The sequence below is a fragment of the Piliocolobus tephrosceles genome, chromosome 9, assembly GCF_002776525.5.
Source record: "Piliocolobus tephrosceles isolate RC106 chromosome 9, ASM277652v3, whole genome shotgun sequence".
NCBI classification, from domain to species: domain Eukaryota; kingdom Metazoa; phylum Chordata; class Mammalia; order Primates; family Cercopithecidae; genus Piliocolobus; species Piliocolobus tephrosceles.
In genome coordinates this window covers 48,211,610-48,232,640 of record NC_045442.1, presented here as the reverse complement: position 1 = coordinate 48,232,640, position 21,031 = coordinate 48,211,610, and the positions used below count along the sequence as shown (strand labels likewise).

The window sequence follows — 21,031 nt, the reverse complement described above, 5'->3', positions numbered from 1 at the left end:
ACCTTTGAAGAGGTCTGCCTTTGTCATGAAGTTAAAAGGAACTGAGACCCACTTGCTCAGTCTCAAACTCTGTTCTCTACTAGATTTAACATGCTCACATCTCCATCAATACTGAAGAGTCATAATCTTCCATTTACACATTTTTGGCGATTTTAATTAAAATGTCTTATTATCTGGTATAAGCTCATTGACTCCTGTTTCTGAAAATTAGATTCATTTGTAGCCTTTGTGAGGGGGGCTCCATCCCTACTACTCCATTGTGAAATGAAACTGAACCCACTGGTTTGCTAAATCCAATTTGTTAAGTAACATACTAGAATTCTCAGTAACATATAATATCATTGTTTCTTCCCCTATTCTTAAAGCACACTGCTATAGACTGTGCACTGCCCCTACCTAAATTCGTATGTGAAAATCTAATCCCCATTGTGATGGTGTCAGGAGGAAGAGCCTTTGGGAGGCTATTGGGTCATGAGGGCAAGTTCTCAGGAATGGGACTAGTGCCCTTATAAAAGAGACCTCAGAGAGCTCTTGTTCCTTCTGCCATGTGAGGTTACAGTGAAAAGGCAGCTGTCTATATACCAGGACATGGGCAGACATTTAATCTGCTGGTGCCTTGATCTTGGACTTCACAGTCTCCAGAACTCAGAAATAAATTTCTACTGTTTATAAGCCACTAAGTTTACAGTATTTTGTTATGACAGCATGAACAAACTAAAACATATAGTCTGTTCTTGGTTTCTGTGTATGTGGTGTTCCTTCTACCTTTCATCTCTCCTTATCAGCTTTCTTTCTTTAACTTTTGCCAAATTCTTCTTTCTTCTCTAACCTTTAAATGCTAACATTCCTCAAGAATCAATCCTCAGTGCCATGCTCTTCTCACTCTCTAACTTCTATCTCATCCACAGCTACAATTTCTATCTACCATCTAAATATTCATTATTCTCAAATTGATAACAATCTTTTTTCTGAGCACCAGACCTGCCTAACCATATCTCAACAGTACCTCATTAAAAAAAAAATCAATTCATGATCACCCTACTCTCCAAACCTGGGAATCATATAATCCTTCTCTACCTTAGTGAATTCCATCACTTCTCTCCAATATTCAGATCAAAACTCTGCATTTTCCCTGACCTTTTCCCCCTTCACCACCTATATCTATTTTCTGAAGACCTGCTGGCTTCGCCACCTAAATATCTCTTAAATGCTTTTTGTTAACTCACATTGTCCTCACTCTATTCCTGTCTACTATCAGCTTTAATATGAAAAATATTCTCATTATTCTCCCTGCTTTCAATGTACACCCCTTCCATCACAGAGACGAGTGCCCAGTTTTAATATAAACCAACTTATCTCATTAGCCAGCTTAGAAGTTTGATGTGATTTCCCCATTTCTTAATGTGGCTTACAAAGCCTTGTGAGGTTTGGTCTCTGTCATTCTCTCCTTTCTGATCTCCTTCCTTCTTTTGTTCTAGGTCTCAGACATATTGCTAGTTTAGTTACTTGGCTATATAATGTTGCTTCCTACTTGGAGGGCTTTTTCCATGCTGTTCCTCTATGTAGAATGCTTTCCATTTGTTCCTCCAGCTAGAATGTTCTCCGTACCTCCTTGCTTAACTAATACCAACTAATTCTTGCCTAGCCAGCACCAGGTAATTCTTCAGAATTCAGGCCACATCTAGTTAAAATGTCACTTCCCCTAAGAAGACTTCCCAGAAGGCTTAACATATGCCTCAATCCCTCACTGGACCATAAGCTCCATTAAGGCAAGAAACTTATCTATTTTATTCATTATTTTATATGCAGCATTTTGTAGGCACATAGAAAATAACTGTTGAATAGATGAAAGCATGTGAAGAAGTGAACGAACATGGGTAATGCTGGTGCATGAGGGACTGCAGAGCCACAGCAAGGAGTCTTTAAATCTTTATGTACACCAAGGGATATTACAGATTAAAAATAATCTGTCCATGCTGATTTGGAGGCTTTACATAGATTTTGACAAGAGAAGGAGTTAATAAAGAACAATACTGGGCATCACAAATCTAGATAAAAATTAAGTGCATTTACATATCTATAGTCATATAGTTGTCAGAACTTCCCATTGAAGGGCTTAGGTATGAATCCCATTAGCCTTCAAAACTGAAGGATGGAGCCTAGGGCAGCTGAACTAATTAGTGCAAAATGCTGTACTGATTTTCTATGAACGTCATGACACAAAGTAGTTTGAGAAGCGTTGCTAGATGGAATGCATTCGGAGGTGTTTTTGTTGTTTGGTGCTTTTTTTTTTCCTTAAAAAGTAATTGAGATCTTACCTTTAAAAGCAAAATACATTGAATCAACAAGGCTACAACTTGAATCAGTCTAGAAGTCTAAGTTTCTATTCATTGGGTTGTCAGGTACCATTAAAATGATTTTCATGAAGAGTATATAATAGTATTATAAATGTTTATAATATGAACATGCTGATATGGTTTGAATATTTGTCCCCTCTAAATCTCATGTTAAAATGTGATCCATAGTGCTGGAGGTTGGGCCTGATGGGAGGTGTTTGGGTTATGGGAGTGGATCTCTTATGAATGGCTTGGTGCCATCCCGTGATAATAAGTGAGTGTTCCTTCTCTTAGTTCACAGAGTGAGAGCTGGTGGTTTAATAAAGTCTGGCATCTCCCTTGCTCCCTTTCTCTCCATGTGTATGCCTGCTCCCCTGTTGCCTTCTGCCATGACTGGAGGCTTCCAGTGGCCTCACCAAGAACAGATGCCAGCACTATGCTTCCTGTGCAGCCTGTAGAACCATGAACCAAATAAACCTCTTTTCTTCATAAATGACTGAGGCTCAGGTATTACTTTACAGCAATGCAAACAGACTAACACAGATGTTAAATGGAATAAAGCAAGATATAAAATTGAAAATGCACTATAAGTACAACTGTAAAATACAAAGATAGGTAATAGCAGTTGTGTTTGGTTTAGATTGTTTTCATTTTCTTTCTCTATCTTGGCTTATATATGTGTGTGCGTGTACACACACACATATACAGACATATATAGACATACATATATGCTTTTTTATTTGAAGAAATAGCTGTTTTGCCTGTAACTGCTGAGTATTCAGCAATTAAGACATCAAAGATACAAGCTATACACATATGTCAGAAATATTTAACAAAATAAAATATTTAATTTTTCTTTTGATATCTCTGGATGTTTATGATTTTTATAAGACAGGCTTCAATATAGAGATTAACTTTATATCCAAATACTATTATCTCATAACAATTATTATAACTTATTCTTAGAGCCAAATAGTGAAAGTATTCATTGAATTACATACCAGCTTCCATACTGAGCTGTAAGATGATCCTTGGTATTGGAAATGTGTTTTCTATTTGGTGTGCACGTTGTAAAGCACAATGCCTGACTCATCATAAGTAAATTTCTAAATGTTTATTAAATGAATGAATACATATTATCAATAGAAAATATGTACCTCTCATCACACATGCTACCTTCTTCTCCAAATAAAGTTCAGTGAACCTTAACTTTGATCTGATGTTGCCTCTTCTAATGTCTTCATGATTGCAATTTCCTATTTTAAAAAGAGAAGCCCTCAGTAGATAATTAGCAGCAATCAAGAGAAGCATGCCATATCGGCAAAATTTCTGCCAAGAGCAAATATCTTTGTAGAAAATACATCTCACGAGACAGACTGAGGGCACCTATCCTGCAGTAGAGGAGTTTTGAGAACCACTTCTACTGGAACATTTCTCTCAAGCCAATCTTCCTAGACTATCTATCTGAGCTGAGTGCCTGGTGTAGTTTTACTGGGATGGTCTGTACATTTTGTGAAATCTTTCTGCCATTGAGATTGATTATGCTACCACTGAAGTTTCTAAATGTCTCAACTTAATCAATCTTTACAGTCAGTCCTACTTTTTTTCGCTTCTTACCCAAATAGGCATAGTCAATGAGATAATATCAATAATGATTTCCCATGGATAACTAACATAATCATTTTGGTTGAGTTTTAAGAAATATATATATATATATATACTTTTTTTTTCTTTTTTTATTTTTTGAGACGGAATCTCCCTCTGTCGCCCAGGCTGGAGTGCAGCGGCCGGATCTCAGCTCACTGCAAGCTCCGCCTCCCGGGTTTACGCCATTCTCCTGCCTCAGCGAGAATGTTGGGACTCGGGAGCGAGTAGTTGGGACTACAGGCGCCTGACACCTCGTCCGGCTAGTCTTTTGTGTGTTTTTTAGTAGAGATGGAGTTTCACCGTTTTAGCCAGGATGGTCACGATCTCCTGACCTCGTGATCCGCCTGTCTCGGCCTCCCAAAGTGCTGGGATTACAGGCTTGAGCCACCGCGCCCGACCAGAAATATTAATCTTATCTTCTGTAGGTTTTGCAAAACATCAAGAAGACCTTAAACAAATAAAGCTTACAAAGTGGAGCCAACTTAACTTTGTCTTTCTAAATGGTCAAGATATTGTGATCCTTATAAAAATTTAGAGGCATTAACAGAAATATCACCGATTTTAAACAAATTAGAGCTGGTTCCTAGCCCCTGCAGTATTGGCAACCCTTATAAATTCCTTAAATACAAAGTGAAAGTATCAAGTAGTTAAGGGGAAGAAATTCAATAGGGAGAAACAACAACAATGCTAATTCAAATAGAGTTTTAAACTTGATAGTTCAACTAGAAAGCTTTCTCTAGGGAATAATTCACAGTTTGCCTTCTTTGAGTGACAGGACACCTAATTAAGAGATATCTTACACTTCAGAAATCTTCTGATATTAATTATTTATTAGAAGATGATAAAATGCTAACAGTGTATAAGACACAACAATAACTCCTCCAGCATTTATTTATTTGTTTATTTACTTATTTGGCTGTTTTTAGGAATAAAGGTCACATTATCAGCCTCACTAGAATTTGGATCAAAGGTTTTAGACATGTTTCATCAGGCAATTACCATTTTCTAAATAATAATCAATATTAAAAAACATGGACTATACATTCATTTGGGTTTAGTGTGAATTGAGCAGAAAATTCAGACAAAACTGTACAGTTGAAATTTGCTAAGACAGTAGATCTTAAGTATTCTTACCACACACACACAAAAGCAACTATATGAGGTGGTAGATGTGTTAATTAGTTTGATTGTGATAATCATTTCACAATGTATTCCTACATATCAAATCAGCATGTCATATACACTTTACTTGTATACAATTCTTATTTCTCAGTTACACCTCAGTAAAACTGGGGGAAAAAGTATAAACATAATGGCTATATTATAATCTATCAAATCAATGGTTCCAAATAGCAATATTTGAAACTACTTTGATGTAGGTAGTCATTTCATTGCTCTTCTTTCTTCTTTAATTGAATTGAAGTCTCTTTTAATCAAATGTTACTGTTTTATTAAAAATAATTTTATTAATGTTTTCTAAGCAAGGTTTAATTTCATAATATGCTACTCAAGTAAAAGTATGTTGCTTACATAAGATTAAAGACTTCTTGTCCAAGTAAAATTGATCAACATAATAGACATGGAGTCTGTAAATTCAATTGTACATCAAATGCACTAAGGTATATTTCTAGTTATTTCTAGTGATATACTTTATTTAGTTATTTATTTATTTATTTAGTTAGTTAGTTAGTTATTTTTGAAACAGAGTTTCGCTCTGGTCACCCAGGCCAGAGTGCAATGGCGTGATCTTGGCTCACTGCAACCTCCACCTCCCAGGTTCAAGTGATTCTCCTGCCTCAGGCTCCTGAAGATCTGGGATTCCAGGTGTCCATCACCACGCCTGGCTAACTTTTGTATTTTTGGTAGCAACAGGGTTTCACCATGTTGACCAGGCTGAACTCAGGTGATCCTGACCTGAATTCTTGACCTCAGGTGATCCACCCACCTTGACCTCCCAAAGTGCTGGAATTACAGGTATGAGCCTAGCGACATATTTTTATAGCCTTTAGAATTTGCAAAGTATTTTTATATACTGACATCAATTAAATCTCAAAATTGCCATTTTAAAAGTGTGAAAACAGAGACTGAGAGAGAGGCATTAAGATTCATGACCAAAATCACTTGTCTGGTAATGACAGAGCCAGGAGCAGAACCCAAGGCTTCTGGCCTTCATTCAGGTTCATGTTTTTCATATTGACTGATTTTCTTCCAATGTTAAGAATTGTTGCCATACCTACCTCTAATTGTCTGAATATCTGAATTTCATTGTTTCAGTTTTTTTTGCTTACTACTTTTAATTGAAGTATGTGCAAGTGAATCCGTGAATGGCCAGAATTCAGGAGATGTACACACAGTTATCTTTATAAAGTCAATAGGACACTGAGAAACCTATGACTAACTCAGTCACTTCCCCATCACTGATAAATTTGAAGCATGATAGTGGTCTCAACTTTAAGTGGAATAAACAGGAGTTCTACAAAAGCATCCATTAGAAAATTTTTCCAGATCTTAATAGGAAAAATGAGATTAAACTTTCAAAGTTTAATAGGAAAGCAGCAAAAATACATTAGTCTACAAGACCCTTGAATTTTTCTAGTAACTAAGAATAGTTGCTTAACTGGATGGTACATGAACTTTTAAGATTACCATCAGTTGTTTTATATATTATATATATATATATATATATATATATATATATATATATATATGCATACACATATATTTAATACTGTATGAGTATAATTATATAAATTATAATACATATAAAATTATATATATACTATATGTAAATTATATATGAGATGTATATATGCAATGACCAATGATACCCTTAACAGAATACACACACACACACACACACACAGATACACAGACACATACACACATACACACACAGACAGACAGACACACACACACGAAAATAAAAGTTGACATAAATTATAAAAGTATGAATTTTAACATATACCAAAAAAAATTCCTATAGGAATAGGAATAGCATAGGCCATAACAAAAGCCATTTTATAACTTTAAAAACTGATAAGGTACCTTAAATGGCACCTTTTCCCACCTCGGTGGAATTATTATTAATACTAGAAACTAAAGTGGAAACTGAATACCAATGTGCATTTTAGCTTTTTGAAATAAACCAGGACAATTAATACTAATTATTCAGAACATAAGCAGTCTCAGTGACTGCATGGAGTCTGGTATTACAACTGGCCTGTGTAACTTCCTAAGCAAACCTTAGCAGAAGCACTACAGGCATTCGACCTCAGGGCTATGCAGAGGACACAGAGGAGAAATTGTGAATATTTTCATATAGCTTTGAAAATAACATAATTTTATTAGGTTAACATGGAATATAATTATTAATATTTTTGTTATAGAACAAACTTTTCATCTTCATGGAGTCTTAAAGCAAAATAATTTATTTTACTTCTTTCGATTTTTAGGTGACTACAAAACCAATGGATCAAATTCTGGCCCTGAACTATCTGTTTAATGCTAACTGTTGTCAATTTAATCCTTTAGGTATGCTACATGCTATTAAATACTGATTACATTGGGGAAAGAGGGGAGGATTATATAGGTTACTGATATTTTAAAAATAACAATAATTTTGCAGAAAAAGCTAATATCAACTTACTTTAAATCTTTGTCAAAAATATTGTTTTAATCAAATTATTCTTGTAGAAAGAATTGTATTTGTATACATCATAATTAATGGGATATTTATCATCTCATATCATTCTCATGTAGTAACATCAAAGTTCAAAGTAATGATGAATTAGCACAGGGAAATATTTCTAGCCTTATTATTTTTGATACAATTCGACAGGTAACTGTGGAACACAACCACCATTTGTTCAGAAAGTATTTTCTGGAGGACAAATAACACGTTTACATTTAATTGTTTATATTAGATTTTAAAATAAGCATTTTTTCTTCCTGAGATTGTCTTCATCACAAAATTAAAGTTTTGTGTTTGAAGAGAGACATACTACTAGGTAAACATACCATGTAATAATTATCTTGAAGAATTTGCTTCTTTTGTCTGTCAAGTAATTAGTTGTTTCCTGTTAGAGTGTTGGGATGTGTCAAGTCCAACAAAGTATTTGATCTTATTTCTATTCAAAATCATTTTTCAATCAAGATTAAGGCCAAAGGAAAAAATCCACTTACTTTGCTTTAGCTTCTGCATCTTCATATGCTTTATTAGAAACATCATCCAGCCCTCCAATCAAATGTTTGAAAGAGCTGCCAGAGGAAAAAAGCACAGTGATTAGAATAAATCTTCTATAAAGTAATAACAATGGCAACCTAATCAATGATATGATGAAATAATCTAAAGGCATCTAAATAAAAAATAAATTCAAACACTTAATCTAAATACACTGTTAAAGAAGCACGTTAGATAGTATTTTTCCTGACTAGCATATAAACTCTATGAGATTAGGGACCTCTTCTACCTTGCTCACCAAGAGAGTTGCCAAAACATAAACAAATCTGGCAGCCATATCTGACAAAAGCAGATATTCAAATAATTGTTTGGAATAAAGTCTGTGACACACTAAATGATATACATCACAAAATTAATGAGTAAACTAAAATACTGAAATGACAGCAAGATCTACCAATTATGGAATGCCTCCTTTATGCCAGGTACTATTATTTAAATTACCACTAACATATATTAATTCCAATTCTCCAAAAAATTCTGAAAAACAAGCATCATTATCTCCACTTAACAAAATAGTAAACTAATGTTCACACCCAAAATAAATACGCAGAATGCAGGAAAACAACAGGAGAGAGTCACAGAAAAATTAACTCATTTTGGAAGAGTGAAAAAACAACTTTATCATAAAACAGGAAGAGTGACTGAACTGCTTAAATCCAATCTATTCAATCCTGCTATGCACCTGGAACTGTATTCAGACTTCTACAGTGAAACATGATCACTTCTGTCACTAAAATAGTAAATATTATAGCATCAACACAAAATGAATACACACATGTATACCAGAATCACCCTTGAAAATTACCAAATACAACCAGATACAGTAACTCTTACTGTACACTACATTCTGGCAACTACTGAACTAGAATGAAGGAAAGAAAAAAAAGTCCCAGTACCCACATGATAATCAGAGCCTCACTCATATGCCAGGCATTGCTATAAGTGTTTTACATGTAATAACAAATAGTTTAATAGCTCCAATGAGGTTTTTCAAAATAAAAGTAAATTCTTTTATTTTGAAATACTATGAGTTAGTATTATAATCTCCAATTATAATGGAGATAATTTTAAAGTACTGTAAGAAATTACATTTAATTTTAATCTTCTATCATCTTAATACATGTAAATGGTTTGTGTGTTGTGAGTATTAAACAATAAGTTATGCATGGTCAGGTCCTGAAACATAGTAAGATGCTTGCTGATTTAAAATGTAAATGTTCCTTAATTGTTTTTACGTATACTTTTTTATTTTGAAAAACTATAAAGAGGAACATGACACCCTTCTTGGGCCTGGGTGGAGGGGAAGGGAGCAGCTGTTACTTCAGACCCTTGGGTAATGAGCTCATCTAGGGTGCATGGTAAACAGAAGGCTGAACCTAATACATGAAGTATTTCTATTCATAAAGGGACCCCAAAAAAAGATTAGACAGAGACACAGAGAATCAAGAATCATATTCAAGAACATAAAGCTTTCTGTAATGAATTGTATTAATTCATGCCAAAACAAGTGATTGCTAAATAGACAAATAATAGGCAACACTCCTTACAAAGTTTTCAAAAATATATTATCCATAATTAATAAATATAATTCCCATAGTTGAAAACTATGTTCAAATATTATTTTTGTCATTGTTCTTCATATGGTAAAATTTCCCACTTTCCCATAGAATGTCTTGGTCCTTACCTAAACTTAGAGGGAATCCGAGTTTAGAGAATGTCCTTAAAGCTAGATGCATTCACAACATAAAGTAAAATATAATATTTCTTTTATTATAAATATATAATATCTGTCTAATTTTCTGGGTTTTTTTAAGATAATAAAATTTAAGCACAGAGTTTAAGTTCCTTGTCTAAGATGACTGCAATTTAGCAGCACATCCACCATTAAAATGTATATTTCATAAGGCTTCTGTCCTTTATATTTGGATATTTTCAATACAGTGAAATCTAAAACATTATGAAAAGGTATTGAAAGAGAAGAATCAAATAATATTATCTAGGAAAACCGAACAGCAATAATCACTAAAACTTAGCTTTTCAAATCCATTTCGATATATTAAGAGATTGTGTTATTAGACATTTAAAACTCATAGTAATTCTGAGAGTTCAAGTAGTTTCTTTAAAAAAAAGAATCCTGTCTTCCTTCTATTATCTATTTGAATTAAGCACACTTTAAACAGAATAGCGTATTACCAAAGAATCACAGAGTAAACTGATGATAAATTTGACAAGAATTAAAACTTTTACGTTAACAAATTCTGTTCAACACACTAAGCTAGATTAAAACTCCACAAAATATTATTTTGAAAATATATTTTGAAATTCTTAGGAGCAAAATATATACATGGAAAAACATAGATATGGTTACGCTAGATGGAGTTTTAAAAGTAGAAATCAAGTAATATTATTAAGTTCCAAATGACTACCACTGTCTGCAGATCCCTGTACTGATCAATGAATAATTTAAGACATCTTGATAAGCATAATTGATGGTGTTATAGAATTTATCACTCCTGGCACAAAAATGAACCAATTAGTGTTTCATTTTTTCCTTCTCTCAGACACTCTGTAGGAACACCTGCCGTCTGTGTGAACCCTCATCAAATAGACATTTGGAAAAGTACTACTATAGGTATCATATGCTTCCCCAAATAGTTACTCAGGTCCTATGACATTTCTTGACTAATGCCTTTTTTTAATTGTTATTCTATTCTGAAAAAGATTATAATGAGATGTCGTGAAAACTCGAGCAACTGAATAAGTATAAATCAGAAAATATTATTTATGAGTTTTAACAAATATAGGTAACTATAGAAAAATCATTAAATTCTCTTTTTAAACAAACTCACAATTCATACACAAGTTACATTTTAACATTGTAAAATAAAACACCAAATTTCTACATACATGCTAAACTTTCGGAATAAAATAAGGACATGTTACTGAGCAAATGGCTTTAGTTTAGGGCATCTCCAGAGCAAACCTTTATGCATGCACATATTTCATGCAAAATTTTCTGTTACTTTTCTTGGGATAGAAAATCTAATTTTACAAGTCTTGACATAATACTTTAAGGAGCATGGGTAAAATGTTATCAGTTGAGTACAGAGATATTGAAAGAAAGCAAATAGGAAATCTCTTTTATGTTTAATGATGGTAGTTTAGACATACTTGTCAGGTGGGGAAGGAAAAGAAAGGAAAGAGGAAGGCAGAAGGAAAAACAAGGAAGGGATGAATGAAAGAATGAAAGGTGGATGGAAAACGGGAGACACGAAGGAAGAAGAAACTATAACCCTTACACACTAAGAATTTACACACTAAGACATTTAAAGAAATTGTCCTTAACGAATATCAGTTAAGAGACTGTGTTTCTCATTCCAGGAAATTTGTCTGTTTTAGTATGCTATAATGACAGTAACTCAGTGGGTAATAAGTTTAGTTATTAAAATGTTTTCATTATTAAGGCAAAATATTCTGAAGGGAGCTGATTACTCAGTGGTATGTCTAAAAAGAATGTAATTCGGTTCTTCAGTTGTGATATAATGAGACACCATCTAGACAGAAATGGTCTTTAAATTATTAGAAAGGCAGTCCAAATATCAGAGATCAGCATTACCATGCTGCTAAAAAATCATAGCATTTACAGTTTACTTTACAGTGTAATATATTTTACATGTATATAAAATAGATATGTATTATATATATAGTGTGTGTGTGAGTTAGTTGATTTAATTCTCATGATCTCCTATCCTTTATTCTGATATAATGGTTTAGAATTTTATATAAACATTTAAAAATGGAATATTTTCAAATTAAAAATAGGATGGGAGAAAGTCATAACATTCAAAACAGTTTTTTTTTCTTTTTTACACTTAATAGTGAAATGTTATAAGTCAAAAAGTGTAAAAGGTAAAATCTTAAACTGGAAGCTATTTCTAATACTTCAATAGTGCTAAGCAAAATGTTTGTCAGGTATTATCAGAAGGCTTGGAAAAGCCTTCTTAATTTCACAGACTATAACATTATGCTTTGTTAACCTAAATCTCATCTAAATCTTTTTTTAAATATTTATTTAAAAATATAGAAAGTTAGTGTTCCAAAGTAGTTAAGATGTTTTACTTAGCTAAGCCCAAGGTTTCAGAGTGATCCTTCACGGTTTTGGTACACTTATGCAGAAAATCTCTTGATTTACTTTGTGGCTTCAAGTGTTCTTATGTTTGTTACTTTTTGTTTATTTTATTTATAATTGGATAATCATAATTCTTAGTGGTTTATACTATTAACTGTCATGTGACTATATGTTTCCTTGGAGAAAAAAATTACCCCCAAATAAAATAAAACCAGCCACATCCATATTTTCCAGTTATCCATCCATTTATTCATCCATCCATCCATCCATCCATCCATCCATCCATTCATCCATCCATCCGTCCATTCACCCAAACTCACATATATGTATATATACAATGTCTACTATCTATAAGAGACAATCCAAGCTACTGTGGATTATGCAAAAAGAATAAAGTACAACTTTGAGGAATTTACAGTCTTACATTACAGATAAGATACAAAGACTTATAATACAAAGGTAGGAAGTAATGAGTGACTGAATGCTTATCAGAAGGAAGGCTATAGTGTACATAAAAATAATTTCATATACTCAAAATCATATTAGATAGCAATTTCATAGAAAGCAATGACACTTTTATGAGTAAATAATTATTAGTATTTTCTTATCATGCACATATGTTTATATTTGCAAGAGAGAATTACACACATCAAAGTATTAGATATTTGTCTGTGTCTTTGTAATAATATCCACCTATCTTTCAAGGGGCTCATTCACTAGAAAAATGGGTTTCAAATAACAAACATTTCATTTAAACTGTTTCCTGATTATAATTATATGCTTTAAAAGGTACCAATTGAAAATAATGATTCAATTTGGCATATGCACAAAAGATTAAAAAGCTAAGAATAGATTTCAGGAATTCTCTCCTTTTACTTATTGTTACTTTTGAGAAATAAAAGAAAAAGTGACTCAGTGCTGATCAAGTTTCCATGTCTAATATGTCCATATAAATCAGTCTTTTCCAGGACAGGGTCTTGTTGACTAGGCTTATTATGAGAGTCAAATCATCTAGTTTTGAATTTTAAAATTACGTGTATGTGTGTGTGTCTGTGTGTTCGTGTGTGTGTGTGCTTCCAATGGCAATACATTAACAACTTGAAAGACACTGAAGAACTCTAAGGGATAAAAGATTTACTGTAATTTTACAATCTTTGGCTAAATGTTCACATTTTGGCATGTATCCTCCTTGATTTTTTTTCAGTTATTTCAAAGTTGAAATTGTATTGGTTTAGTACTTGTTTGATTTTAGGCTGTCTGTGCTTATACTATAGCCACCTTAATGGTTAAATGTGGAAAACAATCCAGTCAAGCATGTAGGACACTCCTGGTTACATAGAAATATCCAATATAAAATGACTAAACTTCTTAATTTTTTTGTTTATTTGCTTATCTAGTAATTCTACTGTTGGAATATTGGTGACAAACATTAGCTTAAGATTTTATTTTTAACTCTTTCTCACTTTTAATCCTTAACTATTAAGAATATATACATCTTTTTGGCATGGATGTAGTGAAAAGGGAACACTTACATTCCTAGTGGGAATGTAAACTAGTATAACCACTATGGAAAACAGTATGGATATTTCTTAAAAATTAAAAGTAGAACTACCATTCAATCCAGCAATACCACGACTGTGTATCTTCCCAAAGGAAAAGAGGTCATTATGTGAAAAAGACACTTGTGCATGCATGTTTGTAACCACACAATTCACAATTGCAAAAATATGGAAACAACCTAAATGTCCATCAGTCAACGAGTGGATAAAGAAAATGTGGTATATATACACCATGGGATACTACTCAGCCATAAAAAAATGAAATAATGGCATTTACAGCAACTTGGATGGAGTCAAAGACCATTATTCTAAGTGAACTAACTCAGGAATGGAAAACCAAATATCATGTCTCACTTATTTTTTTTTTTTTTTAATGTAGGAAAGTTTATTACACATTACTTAGAGTTTCCAACCTGAAACAATCTCAACTTTTCCTTAAGTATCTCAAAGTGCATAGGGGCAGGCACCAATAATGACCTTGGGTTACAGTTGGTTTTTAACAAATGGAATAATAACACAGTATTTGGTGCCTTATTTTGAATGAAAGTTCAAATTTGTATTCAACATAGGATTTATATTCAATAGAGTAACTGATTTCTGCTATTGCAGAGCCTATATCAATTTTAACCAATTTCAAACAAAACATGAAGATAATGAATATCATACATGATATGTTAAGTAATGAATTGTAAGTGTCCTTTATTTTACTGCCAAAAAGAAACTGAAAGAACTTTGTGTTTAGAATTTATTAAAATATGGATAGCCATATTAAATTATAAAAAGAAATATCACTTTCTTTTAAAAAGTATAATTTGCTTATGCATTAAAATCAATTATTATGTAGACATCTAACAAAAGCATTATATTTAAAATGTCAATCCAAAAGTAATGCAAGGTGCCATTTCCCAATACTTTGAACATGAGAGAATTTTTTTTTTTTTTTTTTTTTTGAGATGGAGTCTCACACTGTTGCTCTGGATCCCAGCGGTGTAATCTCTGCTTACTGCAACCTCTGCCTCTTGGGTTCAAGCAATTCTCCTGCTTCAGCCTCCCAAGTAACTGCGATTACAGGTGCCCACCACCACACCCAGCTAATTTTTTGTATTTTTAGTAGAGATGGGGTTTCACTATGTTGGCCAGGCTGGTATTGAACTTCTGACCTCGTGATCCGCCCACCTCAGCCTCCCAAAGTGCTGGGATTACAGGAGTGAGCCACTGCGACCGGGAGATAATTTTTTATTTCATATCCAAAAGAGAGTTTTAATGGCCCTCAATTTTTTTTTAACTCCTTTTTTTTTATTATTATACTTTAAGTTCTAGGGTACATGTGCACAACGTGCAGGTTTGTTACATATGTATACTTGTGCCATGTTGGTGTGCTGCACCCATCAACTCGTCAGCACCCATCAACTCGTCACTTACATCAGGTGTAACTCCCAAAGCCATCCCTCTCCCCTACCCCCTCCCCATAATAGGCCCCGGTGTGTGATGTTCCCCTTCCAGAGTCTGAGTGATCTCATTGTTCAATTCCCACTTTTGAGTGAGAACATGGGATGTTTGGTTTTCTGTTCTTGCGATAGTTTGCTGAGAATGATGGTTTCCAGCTGCATTCATGTCCCTACAAAGGACATGAACTCATCCTTTTTTATGGCTGCATAGTATTGCATGGTGTATATGTGCCACATTTTCTTAATTCAGCCTGTCATTGATGGACATTTGGGTTGATTCCAAGTCTTTGCTATTGTGAATAGTGCCGCAATAAACATAAATATGCATGTGTCTTTATAGCAACATGATTTATAAGTGGGAGCTAAGCTATGAGAATGCAAAGGCATAAGAATGACATAATGGACTTTGGGGACTGGAGGGGAAGGGTGGAAGTGGGGTGGGAGATAAAAGAATACATACTGGGTACAGTGTACACTATTAGGGTGATGGGTGCACCAAAATCTCAGAAATCACCACTAAAGAACTTACCCATGTAACTAAAAACCACCTGTACTCCAAAAATACTGAAATAAAAAAGGAATATATGCATCTTAATAAAGGGTGTAAAAAGAGAAACACTGTGTTTTAAAAAGAAGTGTTTTGAGATTTTCCTACACACAATTTTGATATTATAAATATTCTATCTTAAATATTTATATATAAGATTCCTATATATGATTTGCCCTTTTCTAAGGATGACTGAATTCACAATCTTTTTGTAGAGTGGTACTATTACTCAAAGTATAGTTGGCCCACTATTTGTTGCTAGTCTATAAAGACATAAGCCCAGAAGTTTAGAAACTTTTCTAGCAATTTGACAATGCTGAAATATCCAAGGGCAAGATCAGTGGACTTGTGTTTTTGAACAAGGTACAGATTTGTGTTACTGTCAAATCCATAAGGTGAGAAACATTTGGTAAAAGCCGCATGCAAATCATGCGCAAGAGGGTATTATTAAATGTGTGATATTTTAAGATTAGTTTGCTAATTTTAACCTAAAGTATATAAAATTCAGAATCTATCTTACAAAGAGAATTAAAATTTAAACATACTTTACAGGAGTAATTGATAGAACTGGCTACTAATGAAGGATTAACTAAAATAGAACATCACTCGTTCTATTTTGAATAAAAAATAAAAATGAAGGTCAGGCACAGTGGCTCACGCCTGCAGTCCCAGCACTTTGGGTGGCCAAGGCGGGTGAATCACTTGAGGTCAGGAGTTCGAGACCATCCTGACCAAAATGGAGAAACCCTGTCTCTAGTAGAAATACAAAAATTAGCCTGGCGTGGTAGTCCATGCCTGTAGTCCCAGCTACTTGGGAGGCTGAGGCAGGAGAATCGCTTGAACACAGGGGGTGGAGGTTGCAGTGAGCCGAGATCATGCCATTGCACTCCAGCCTGGGCAACAAGAGAGAAACTCCATCTCAAAATAAATGAATAAATAATAAATAAATAAATGAATAAATAAATAAAAATAAAATTTTCCAGTATGCTGATATTACTTTAAAATCACTTCTTCTATTCCCATCAGTTCTTCTCTGAGAGACTGGTTTCTCTATTCTGAGTGTGTTAAACAAAACATAAAACAGCTAAAGTACAGATTACTCCATGCAAGTGGCATTTCCATTATCCATCTAACCCAGATCAAAAAAGTTAACAATCAAGAAATAGGCACATTTGACACATTAACGACTGGACAGTGAAATGCACAGTGTTCTTTCAAAGTGTACCAATTGCACTCAGAATGGAGAATTGCTATTTCACTCATAAACTGTGGTTTTGTTATGATGGTAAAACAAGTATAATAGCCATTATCTTTCTTATTACTTGTACACATGCTTTCAATGACAAAATGATTAATTGGGCCAATTATTTTCCTTTTATCCGGCATTATGTTTGTTCTAATATTTTTCTTGAAATAGGATTTTATGTATGCTGAATATAATAGGAAAAAATAGTGGGCATTTATTTCTATGCTTTTTTTCACTTGTTTTTTTCTAGCAAGTCATTTGTATTTTATTTTACAAAACATCTGTCCACAATGGATGGGCTGAAAATAAAAAAAAAAAAAACTGGTCCTTAAGCACAGATCCTTGGAAAAGGACTGTCCTAGACCACTCACTTTCTCTCTCACCCCCACCTATATGCCTCTTTCTGAATCCTATCTGATACCTTGTGGTTGCTTTTCAGAGCATATTGCAGAGTTCTGGAATTGTTAGTTTTTGGTCAGTCTCCTTCTCTATAAACTGATCTATTTAATGTCCAGTTTTACAGATATTCTTTAATGTCCTGGCCCTTTCCAAAAAAAAACGTTTGCTGACTCCTGTTCTAGATTGTCTTTTTCCTTCCTCTGTATCTAATCCAACACCAAATCCTGTACATTCTAACTTCAATAATCTGAAACGAATCCCCTTTCTATATTATCTTTGGGTCCCAGCCGCCATTTTCTCACTGGAGAATTCTGTAACTGCCATTTCCTTTATTTCCTCTCTCGTCCTTACACAGTGAGCAGAGTAATCTTTTAAAAACATAAATCAGATCATGTCATTCTTCTGCTGACCTCTACAACTTCTCTGAATTATCCTATGCTACATTTGACCATAGAATGCTTCAAGCATCTGCCTCAGGGCCTTTGTCTTCTGCCTGGAACATTCGTTCTCTAGATTTTCATGTTTTTTTCTCAGTACCATTCATGTCTCAGCTCAATTGTTTCCTCTTTACACAGGACTGACCAACCCATACAAAGAAGCCTTTACTCAAAATCCTTCTTGCTGTCATTCTGTGATTTTAACTCATTTTCACTCACCACCAGCTAAAAACTACTTTGTTTGTTTAGATATCTGTTGTCTTCCTCATGCCAAAATGTACATTTCATGAGATCAGACACCTAGTCCGGCTTCTTCATCAATATCTCTCTTTAGAAACTAGAGTATTTCCTGGCCTGTAATAGAAATTTAAAATGAATTAATAAATAGATGGATGGACTCACCCAACCACTTACTCATTTATTCATTTGTGTGTATATATGTGCCCAGGATATGACAAGCAAACTCTTAAGTTTCTGAAGCAAAGTTTTATTTAAAATTCAAGATATATGGGTTAAAAGTCCTCTGTGTGTCTTAGGGTATCCACCTCTATGAACTCTTAGGACAAAGGCTTAGTTAAAATGAATGCCTAGCATACATTGTGGGTCCTAATGAAGCAATACATTGGTATAAATATGGGTGAAGTGGTTTGAAACACTTAGCAATTTAACACTGAATTATATAGAGGACATTAAATGAGGGTAAATATTTTAGACCGTAATGAAATTTATATCCACGAATCCCAATTGCAATTAAAGTGGAAGAAAGGATTTTAAAATGTAGCATGACTTTCATTTTCAATTAAAAACAGGAGAAATTAGAATCAAATCTCACGTGATAGTTCTTAGCCTTTTCAGTGTTTAGGAGGAAAATATAAGACTAGGTTGCCCTAATGTGCCAACTCTGTATGTTTCCTTTTCCTTAAAAATAAACATCTCTCAACTATACTTAAATCAAACAGTTCATGCTGTGGACATACGTTTTGTGGCTGGCCAATTATTTTAAGTGTTAGCAACTCTCTTTACCTTACTATATAAAATCCATACTAACAAAAGTAGATATTACACATTACTCTTCCTGTCATTGCCTTTGTGGGCCAAATTACACTGTTTTGACATGAAAACCAATGATAAGTTTCACGTATGTTTAATTAATTTCATCAAAATACTATACTTTCCCAATGAAAACAAACTATCAATATTAAATTAATTTTTCATAACACTATAAATTCTCAATTTTAAGACCATTTTGTTATAGAATTATGTAGAAGCAAATGTTAATTTTTTCTCCAAATTTTGGTATTCTCAAAGCAGAATCTATGGCACCAACGAGCATCTTATCTATTAAAATTTTTTCAGAGGGAAACAACTGCACTAGGGCTTACTTGAGGGTGAAAGGTGGGAGGAGGGAGAGGAGCAGAAAAAAATAAAAATTGCGTACTAGGCTTAGTACCCGAGTGGCAAATAATCTATACACCAAACCCTCATGACACAAGTTTACTTATATAACAAAACTGCACATGTACCCTAAAACCTAAAGGAAACATTTTTTAAAATTTCAAGTTTCTCTACTTACAAATTATTTAAAATTTACAAATTCATGTAACTGGCAAAAAATCTTATCAAAATTGTCTAAAAATAAATAGGCCATATTTATTAAAAACAATAAAAATCTATAGCTAATATATTCTAGTTTATATAAATGTATCAATTATAGTAGATATCAGTTGCAGCAATCCACTTTTTATTAACCGACTATTTAAAAAACTGTCTCTGGAAAACTCTGGCTAAGGAAAATATGGGAATGCAATTACTATGATAGTCACTGATTTTCTATTAAGCAACTTGAAAGTGAAATCCTAAAATGGCACAATAAATCTATCCCAAGGTATCTTTTTTAGTAGACTTTTTATTATTTATTCTTGGAAACTCCTTGAAACAAAGACATTAGTTTAACATTTTTATAAATATAAATTACTTGACTTTTTATTTCTGCTGTCATTACACAATTGGAAAGGGAAATACATACTTTTCCCCCAAAAAAATAGAAGCTTAGCAATAAATGCATCCCTTTATGTCACAAATTAATGTTTATATAAGTTAGCAATATAAAAATTTCAAGCAAAACATGAAAATACTAGCTAGCATGTATTAGGATTGTCCAAACTATTTTACAAGGATGTTCCCTGTTTTATAGGTAAGGTGATCAAGGCTAACACAATTAAGTAATTTGCCCGAGGTCACATGTCTGGTAAGTGTCAATACTGGGATTTGAACCAAGGCAATCTGTTTCTAACACCTGCAATCCCAGCCGTAATTGGCATCATATTTATCTCCCCAATATGGAAATCTGAGGTGATCTAATTAATAGTTGTGGCTAAGATTTGGTATTAAATACCTGCTTTCTCTCTCTCAAATCCTACCCTTATGGCCAAATTCTTTTTTTTTTCTTTTGAGACGGAGTCACTCTGTCTCCTAGGCTAGAGTGCAGTAGGGCGATCTTGGCTCACTGCAACCTCCACCTCCCAGGTTTAAGCAATTTTCCTTGTTCAGCCTCCTCAGTAGCTGGGATTACAGGCACCCGCCACCATGCCCGGCTGTTTTCTATTTTTAGTAGAGACAGAGTTTCACCATGTTGGCCAGGCTGGTCTTGAACTCCTGACCTCAAGTGATCCACCCACCTTAGCCTCCCAAAGTGCTGGGATAATTGGTGTGAGCCACCACGCCCGGCCAAGATTCTTTAAGAGAAATAATTTTTATTTCAACAGGTCACCTTCTTTCTTCTATTGTACTATGTGTATAAAAGTTCCAGTTAGGGAAGTAATTAGTCCCCTGGGGCTGCCATAACAAAATGCCACAGACTGGGTGGCTTAAAGAACAGAAATTTATCTTCCCACCGTTCTGGAGGCTGGAAGTCCACGATCAAGGAGCCACCAGGGTTGGTTTCTGGTGAGTTATTTTGTCCTGCCTTTGGCTAACAGGCCCGTACTCACGGCAACCTCACATGGCCTTTCCTCTGCATGTGTGCCCTGCTGGTGTCTTTTCC

At 33.9% G+C, this 21,031-nt stretch overlaps 1 protein-coding gene across 1 annotated transcript in view; it reads right to left on the bottom strand.

Moving 5' to 3' along the window:
- Nucleotides 1-21,031, bottom strand: part of PRKG1 (protein kinase cGMP-dependent 1) — a 1,246,104-nt gene that overhangs the window by 120,684 nt on the left and 1,104,389 nt on the right. The window contains exon 9 of the mRNA XM_023225157.2: nt 8,166-8,240. Coding sequence (XP_023080925.1) covers nt 8,166-8,240 — 75 coding nt within the window. The remainder of the gene's footprint in view (nt 1-8,165; nt 8,241-21,031) is intronic.